Genomic DNA, 8,378 nt, shown 5'->3' with positions numbered 1-8,378 from the left:
AACCTGACAGTAGGAAGTGTCGGACATGGCGTGCCCCTTCCTTGAAGAGCCAGTAGATCGTGAAGCCCAAATTCTCCGCAGAGCTCTCCGCCGGGAGAGAGTGATCAGAGCGCGTTTGGACATTTTATCATTTCCTGACGATTTCCTGTGTGAACGTTACCGTTTCTCAGCACAATCTATAATTTATTTGGATAACATCCTCAGGCCTAATATTGCTCATGTGACACATCGCGGACATGCTCTCAGTTCATTGCATATTATTTGTATTGCACTTCGGTTTTTTGCAAACGGGAGCTTTCTGTATAATATTGGTGACGCTGAGCACGTTTCCAAGGCTACCGTCTGTCGGGCAGTCAGGAATGTTACAGTTGCACTGAAACGTCTCCTGCACTCGTTTGTGGTGTTCCCCGGTGTTACGTTTCGGTGTGTCAGTGTTTTGTTTTTGCGTGACTGTTATGTATTTCCTGCTTTACTTTGAAAGTCTGTGTTATTTTAGTGTGTTCAGGTTACGTTTTCCCTGTCTCGTCAGTTCTAATTTGCCCCAGCTGTGTTTCCCTCCTGTTGTCCATTTTCCTGATTGCTCCCTCTATGTATTTAAACCCTGTGTTTCAGTGTGTCATGGTCGCGATCTTCCCCCCCGTTGTAAATAGTTTGACGTTTTGTGTTTTGATGTAAATAAATTCGTTTTGAGACACTTTTTGGGATTTTGGTGGAGAGCCTTAGTGTTTTTCTTCGTAGTTTTATTTTCCTTATCTTTGCTTTTCTACGTTGCACCCCGGTTGCCTAGGCCGGGGTGTAACATATGGGGGCTCGTCCAATCACTGTGGGGTCCGAGGACCGCTTCAGCCGTCCGCCGTCGCTGGAGGGTCCGAGGGAGGGGCCGCTTCAGCCGTCTGTCTTCGCTGGAGGGCCCGGGGGCCGCTCCAGCCTTCATCCGCCTTCGCTGGAGGGTCCGTGGGACCACTCCAGCCTTCGTCGTCTGCTGGAGGGTCAGGGGGACCGCTCCAGCCTCCATCAGTTTCATCTGCCTCCGCTGGAGGGTCCGTGGGACCGCTTCAGTCTTCATTTGCCTTCGCTGGGGGGTCCGAGGGACCGCCTCAGCCTTCGTCGTCTGCTGGAGGGTCAGGGGGACCGCTCCAGCCTCCATCAGTTTCATCTGCCTCCGCTGTAGGGTCCGTGGGACCGCTTCAGTCTTCATTTGCCTTCGCTGGGGGGTCCGAGGGACCGCCTCAGCCTTCGTCGTCTGCTGGAGGGTCCGTGGGACCGCTCCAGCCTTCATCCGTCTTCGCTGGGGGATCCGAGGGACCGCCCCAGCCTTCGTCGTCTGCTGGAGGGTCCGTGGGACCGCTCCAGCCTTCATCCGCCTTCGCTGGAGTGTCCGAGGGCCCGCTCCGGTTTTCCGTTTCCACTGGAGGACCCGTCCAGTCATCAGCGTCGCCTGCGGGACGGTGGCCGGTGCCGTATGGGCTGGACATGGAACTTTTCATTTTTCGTTGGGGTTGTATGTTTTAAATGTTTGTTTTTTTGGGTGGGGGGTATGTTAGGTCTATGCTGGGTCAAGTGTGCTGCCTGTGCAGGTGTTTACCGGTCACATCCCTCTGGTGTTCCTTTCCCAAATGTGCAACTCCAATCAAAGACTTATGCGCTGGTCCTTGTTGTTGCAAGATTTTAACTTGGAGATCAGCTACAAGAAAGGGAAGGTTAACGTATTGGCTGACACCCTGTCTAGAGCACTGTCTCCTTGAATTAAACATTTTGGGGTTAATGTTAATTCTTGGGTAAGGGGGTGTTACGACTGTGGCCGTAATTGTGTGTGGATTTGAGTGTCTAGGTGCTCCTCCGGGTATGTTACGATTTGGCGTTGGTAATGTGTTGTTTTTGCGTGACTATTATGTGTTTCCTACTTTACTTTGAAAGTCTGTGTATCTTAGTGTGTTCAGTTTACGTTTCCCTGTCTCGTCAGTTCTAATTTGCCCCAGCTGTGTTTCCCTCCTGTTGTCCATTTTCCTGATTGCTCCCTCTATGTATTTAAACCCTGTGTTTCAGTGTGTCATGGTCGCGATCTTCCCCCCCGTTGTAAATAGTTTGACGTTTTGTGTTTTGATGTAAATAAATTCGTTTTGAGACACTTTTTGGGATTTTGGTGGAGAGCCTTAGTGTTTTTCTTCGTAGTTTTATTTTCCTTATCTTTGCTTTTCTACGTTGCACCCCGGTTGCCTAGGCCGGGGTGTAACATATGGGGGCTCGTCCGGGATGCTGGGGGGTCCGAGGGAGGTCCACTTCAGCCTCCGTCTGTCTTCGCTGGGGGGCCCGGGGACCGCTCCAGCCGTCCGCCGTCGCTGGAGGGTCCGTGGGACCACTCCAGCCTTCGTCGTCTGCTGGAGGGTCAGGGGGACCGCTCCGGCCTCCCTCGGTTTCATCTGCCTCTGCTGGAGGGTCCGTGGGACCGCTTCAGTCTTCGTTTGCCTTCGCTGGGGGGGTCCGAGGGACCGCCCCAGCCCTCGTCGTTTGCTGGAGGGTCCGTGGGACCGCTCCAGCCTTCATCAGCCTTCGTCCGGCTTCGCTGGAGGGTCCGTTGGAGGGACCGCTTCAGCCTTCGTCTGCCTTTGCTGGAGGGTCCGAGGCACCGCTTCAGTCTTCGTTTGTCTTCGCTGGAGGGTCCGAGGCACCGCTCCAGCCTTCGTCGTCTGCTGGAGGGTCAGTGGGACCGCTCCAGCCTTCATCAGCCTTCGTCCGTCTTCGCTGGAGGGTCCGTTGGAGGGACCGCTTCAGCCTTCGTCCGTCTTCGCTGGAGGGTCCGTTGGAGGGACCGCTTCAGCCTTCGTCCGTCTTCGCTGGAGGGTCCGAGGCACCGCTCCAGCCTTCGTCTGCCTTCGCTGGAGGGTCCGAGGCACCGCTTCAGTCTTCGTTTGTCTTCGCTGGAGGGTCCGAGGCACCGCTCCAGCCTTCGTCTGCCTTCGCTGGAGGGTCCGGGGGACCGCTCCAGACTTCATCCGTCTTCGCTGGAGGGTCCGGGGGACCGCTCCAGCCTTCGTCGTCTGCTGGAGGGTCCGTGGGACCGCTCCAGCCTCCACCAGCCTTCATCCGGTTTTGATCAAAACATTTCACTTGGGGTTACATGTTTGATTTTTGGGTAGGGGGAAATGTTACGTTTCGGTGTGTCAGTGTTTTGTTTTTGCGTGACTGTTATGTATTTCCTGCTTTACTTTGAAAGTCTGTGTATCTTAGTGTGTTCAGTTTACGTTTCCCTGTCTCGTCAGTTCTAATTTGCCCCAGCTGTGTTTCCCTCCTGTTGTCCATTTTCCTGATTGCTCCCTCTATGTATTTAAACCCTGTGTTTCAGTGTGTCATGGTCGCGATCTTCCCCCCCCCGTTGTAAATAGTTTGACGTTTTGTGTTTTGATGTAAATAAATTCGTTTTGAGACACTTTTTGGGATTTTGGTGGAGAGCCTTAGTGTTTTTCTTCGTAGTTTTATTTTCCTTATCTTTGCTTTTCTACGTTGCACCCCGGTTGCCTAGGCCGGGGTGTAACACCCGGTCACAGACCCACAAGATTTATCAAAGAGGGATGCCACAAAATTGCAGGTATCAGGATGAACAAAACTTAATTCATGATGTGGTGATACTTGAACTACTACTTAAATTTTACATTTATTTTCAGGGTTCCCAGGCGTGATTGGCTGTACAGATGGCACTCACATTCCAATCATTGCTCCTTCAGTAAATGAAGGAGACTATGTGAACAGGAAGTCTTTCCACAGCATTAATGTACAGGTACATAGTTCCCTGTAGCATGTCAAACTAACAAATTATTTCATTATAGTAATGGATGCTAATGTGTGTTCTCTGCACTGTGAAGATCATATGTGATGCTGCCAACATTATCACAAATGTGGAAGCCAAGTGGCCAGGCTCTGTCCATGACTCACAAATATTCCGTGAATGTACACTGAGCACAAAATTTGGACATGGTGAGTTGAGAATACTGTAAAATATATAAAGACCAATTGCTTCAGGGACATTTGAACTGAAGTGTCCCCTTCTGTCTTAGGAGAGTTCACTGGCTACTTGCTTGGTGATAGGGGGTATCCATGTTTACCCTATTTGCTTACCCCTTACTCTGACCCTGAACCGGGCCCACAGCAGCGATATAATCTGGCTCATTGCAGGACAAGAGCCAGAATTGAAATGACTATCGGAATGCTTAAGGCCCGGTTCCAGTGCCTGCAAAGACTCAGGGTCACCCCAGAAAGGGCATGTGACATTATTGTGGCATGTGTGATTCTTCACAACATTGCCACAATTAGAGGAGAACACTGTCCTTCTGAACCAAACATCAGCAGTGATCCAAACCATGAACATCCTGACCCTCCCACGGACATACAAGATGGAAGTGCAGTCAGAGACACCATATGTCACAATCATTTCTTTTGACCCATCACCTCAACATGTTGAAAGACGAAAAAACAGATTTTTTGTTCAACTGGCTTTATTGGTCGCCTGTGTTTCCTGTACACAAAGTATTAAAAGATGTAAACCTCATAAAGTGTCTCTGTTGCTTCCTCCTCTGTAACAGCTGTCAATGTTTCTTCATTATTTTCCTGTAGTAAAGAAATAGACAACATTGCTGTTCTACTGTAAACTCATATAATCTGTGGAGTATTACTCACAACTGCATGTTGGTCTGGCTCAACAGGAGGCTGCACCAGATGCAGTACACCACCACCATCAACTGATAGAATATGAGGTTTATACAGGTCACTTATGACTTACAAGGGACCAAATGGCAATTAACAAACATACCAATCACCTTACACTTCATTGTCATTATGCTCTCAAAGACAACCAAGACTGAGGGAAGGCAAAATCAGTCGGAAAATAACTTCACTACAAAATAATTCATTATGGTAAAGAGTTTATCAAATGAATGAGTAGCACTGCAAAGGTGACTGTGAAGAAAGGATGTATGCACATCATGTATTATTTTGAATTTACCCCCTATGTAGGCACTTGTGTCTTGCGGGGTTATTGACTCAGAGGATGTCCCCGCAGAGATGCCTTCGGCCACAGGGCGCCCACTGTTTTGGCTGAGGGCCAACTGCTCAGCCTCTGTGAGTGGTGGTGGTGGAGGACCCCCACCTGTTTTTCGGGCCTCCGCTTTTTTTCTGTTGGCTATAACGGGTCACATTTGAGCATACAGAGTAAGCAAATATGTACTTGTAATGTGCTCAGATAATTTCAATAAGTGCTTACAGAAAGAAAATTAATGTAGCCTCTAACTGCAATTGATTTACATGGGACAAACAGACCAAGCACTATGGCTCATAATACAATTACACCTTACCTGTTTGGACTATATTTTTATATTTCATTTTTACTTGCTGCCAGGAACGTTTGGGGCCTGTTGGGTTGCACCTGCGCTCACATCACGTCACAAAATAAAATGTATAAAATAACAAATAAAATAACATATGATAAAATAACGTGTTAAATGGGTGGAAATCCCTAGATCAATGTTTAAATTAACACTCACGCATTGACTCTGTCGGCTATGTTTTGCCATGCATGCTCCCTTTCTTTTGCAGCTGTCGCTGTGTTACTTTTTTCCGCGGAATTTGCATGTTATCGGCATATGCTGCCATCAGAATTTCGGCCTCAAGCGCTGTGAAATACATTGACCGCGCCTTCTTTCCCTCCGTCTCCATGGTGACTCGCTTAATCTGTGCTCCGCTTATCAGGGCTTTATGTATCCTCGTCCGCGCGCTTCACTTGGGGTTAAAGCAACTCCGTGTTGATTGAACTAATTGTTATCAGCCTTTCTGAAACCGAATATTCCGAGTTGGACAGTTCGGGGTTACTCAACCCTGAGTATCGTTTTTCACTCTGAGTTTTCCAAACCGGCTTCCTGAAACAGGGCCCTGGGCCCTGTTTCAGGAAGCCAACCCAACAGGCCCCAAACGTGCCTGGCAGCAAGTAAAAATGAAATATAAAAATATAGTCCAAACAGGTGAGGTGTAATTGTATTATGAGCCATAGTGCTTGGTCTGTTTGTCCCATGTAAATCAATTGCAGTTAGAGGCTACATTAATTTTCTTTCTGTAAGCACTTATTGAAATTATCTGAGCACATTACAAGTACATATTTGCTTACTCTGTATGCTCAAATGTGGCCCGTTATAGCCAACAGAAAAAAAGCGGAGGCCCGAAAAACAGGTGGGGGTCCTCCACCACCACCACTCACAGAGGCTGAGCAGTTGGCCCTCAGCCAAAACAGTGGGCGCCCTGTGGCCGAAGGCATCTCTGCGGGGACATCCTCTGAGTCAATAACCCCGCAAGACACAAGTGCCGACATAGGGGGTAAATTCAAAATAATACATGATGTGCATACATCCTTTCTTCACAGTCACCTTTGCAGTGCTACTCATTCATTTGATAAACTCTTTACCATAATGAATTATTTTGTAGTGAAGTTATTTTCCGACTGATTTTGCCTTCCCTCAGCCTTGGTTGTCTTTGAGAGCATAATGACAATGAAGTGTAAGGTGCTTGGTATGTTTGTTAATTGCCATTTGGTCCCTTGTAAGTTATAAGTGACCTGTATAAACCTCATATTCTATCAGTTGATGGTGATGGTGTACTGCATCTGGTGCAGCCTCCTGTTGAGCCAGACCAACATGCAGTTGTGAGTAATACTCCACAGATTATATGAGTTTACAGTAGAACAGCAATGTTGTTTATTTCTTTACTACAGGAAAATAATGAAGAAACATTGACAGCTGTTACAGAGGAGGAAGCAACAGAGACACTTTATGAGGTTTACATCTTTTAATACTTTGTGTACAGGAAACACAGGTGACCAATAAAGCCAGTTGAACAAAAAATCTGTTTATTCTTCTTTCAACATGTTGAGGTGATGGGTCAAAAGAAATGATTGTGACATATGGTGTCTCTGACTGCTCTTCCATCTTGTATGTCCGTGGGAGGGTCAGGATGTTCATGGTTTGGATCACTGCTGATGTTTGGTTCAGAAGGACAGTGTTCTCCTCTAATTGTGGCAATGTTGTGAAGAATCACACATGCCACAATAATGTCACATGCCCTTTCTGGGGTGACCCTGAGTCTTTGCAGGCACTGGAACCGGGCCTTAAGCATTCCGATAGTCATTTCAATTCTGGCTCTTGTCCTGCAATTAGCCAGATTATATCACTGCTGTGGGCCCGGTTCAGGGTCAGGGTAAGGGGTAAGCAAATAGGGTAAACATGGATACCCCCTATCACCAAGCAAGTAGCCAGTGAACTCTCCTAAGACAGAAGGGTACACTTCAGTTCAAATGTCCCTGAAGCAATTGGTCTTTATATATTTTAAAGTATTCTCAACTCACCATGTCCAAATTTTGTGCTCAGTGTACATTCACGGAATATTTGTGAGTCATGGACAGAGCCTGGCCACTTGGCTTCCACATTTGTGATAATGTTGGCAGCATCACATATGATCTTCACAGTGCAGAGAACACAAATTAGCATCCATTACTATAATGAAATAATTTGTTAGTTTGACATGCTACAGGGAACTATGTACCTGTACATTAATGCTGTGGAAAGACTTCCTGTTCACATAGTCTCCTTCATTTACTGAAGGAGCAATGATTGGAATGTGAGTACCATCTGTACAGCCAATCACGCCTGGGAACCCTGAAAATAAATGTAAAATTTAAGTAGTAGTTCAAGTATCACCACATCATACATTAAGTTTTGGTCATCCTGATACCTGCAATTTTGTGGCATCCCTCTTTGATAAATCTTGTGGGTCTGTGACCGGGGAACACCACAGACGAGTACAGGAGACGTTTCAGTGCAACTGTAACATTCCTGACTGCCCGACAGACGGTAGCCTTGGAAACGTGCTCAGCGTCACCAATATTATACAGAAAGCTCCCGTTTGCAAAAAACGAAGTGCAATACAAATAATATGTACAGAACTGAGAGCATGTCCGCGATGTGTCACATGCGTAATATATGGCCTGGGGATGTTATCCAAATAAATTATAGATTGTGCTGAGACACGGTAACGTTCGCACAGAAAATCATCAGGAAATGATAAAATGTCCAAACGCGCTCTGATCACTCTCTCCCGGCGGAGAGCTCTGCGGAGAATTTGGGCTTCACGATCTACTGGCTCTTCAAGGAAGTGGCACGCCATGTCCGACACTTCCTACTGTCAGGTTTCCGACAAAGGGGCGGAGACAGTCAGGGTTAGTTGTAGTAAACCTGCTAGGGGGCAGGTTAGCTTCACGGAGTGTGTCGTCATAGTGACTCACTCAGGCTGCAGCTGAACTCGCTTTGTGAAACCGAAAACCCAGAGTTTTCGTTAACTCAGGG

General features: G+C 47.4%; 1 protein-coding gene and 1 long non-coding RNA gene across 4 annotated transcripts; one reads left to right on the top strand and one right to left on the bottom strand.

Annotated features, from left to right (window-relative positions):
- The first annotated feature begins 410 nt into the window (after positions 1 to 410).
- LOC309701887 (uncharacterized protein) lies at positions 411 to 3,535 on the top strand. Of its 2 annotated transcripts, XM_082526213.1 has the most exons (3): positions 411 to 1,376; positions 2,967 to 3,352; positions 3,521 to 3,535. In XM_082526213.1, exon 1 carries the CDS (start codon positions 803 to 805, stop codon positions 1,169 to 1,171), a length of 369 nt encoding a protein of 122 aa, XP_082382339.1. In that variant the 5' UTR covers positions 411 to 802; the 3' UTR covers positions 1,172 to 1,376; positions 2,967 to 3,352; positions 3,521 to 3,535. The 2 variants fall into 2 exon arrangements, with proteins under 2 accessions (XP_082382339.1, XP_082382338.1); XM_082526212.1 differs by having other exon boundaries at positions 2,967 to 3,530.
- A 3,271-nt stretch (positions 3,536 to 6,806) lies between these two features.
- On the bottom strand, positions 6,807 to 7,965 carry LOC309701901. Of its 2 annotated transcripts, XR_014275296.1 has the most exons (3): positions 7,579 to 7,965; positions 7,382 to 7,493; positions 6,807 to 7,301 (listed from the first exon to the last, which is right to left on the bottom strand). It is a non-coding gene; the product is annotated as an uncharacterized lncRNA (long non-coding RNA). The 2 variants fall into 2 exon arrangements; XR_014275295.1 differs by having other exon boundaries at positions 7,382 to 7,965.
- Between the last annotated feature and the right edge of the window lie 413 nt (positions 7,966 to 8,378).

This window comes from Aulonocara stuartgranti (assembly GCF_965226115.1).
Source record: "Aulonocara stuartgranti genome assembly, chromosome: 3".
Classification (NCBI taxonomy): domain Eukaryota; kingdom Metazoa; phylum Chordata; class Actinopteri; order Cichliformes; family Cichlidae; genus Aulonocara; species Aulonocara stuartgranti.
Note: the sequence above shows the minus strand (reverse complement) of the source record. Positions and strands in the feature narration are given on the sequence as shown.

What these genes read in the sequence shown, in the direction of transcription:
- LOC309701887 (XM_082526213.1), top strand. Translation starts at nt 803, where the DNA reads ATGGGGGCTCGTCCAATCACTGTGGGGTCCGAGGACCGCTTCAGCCGT.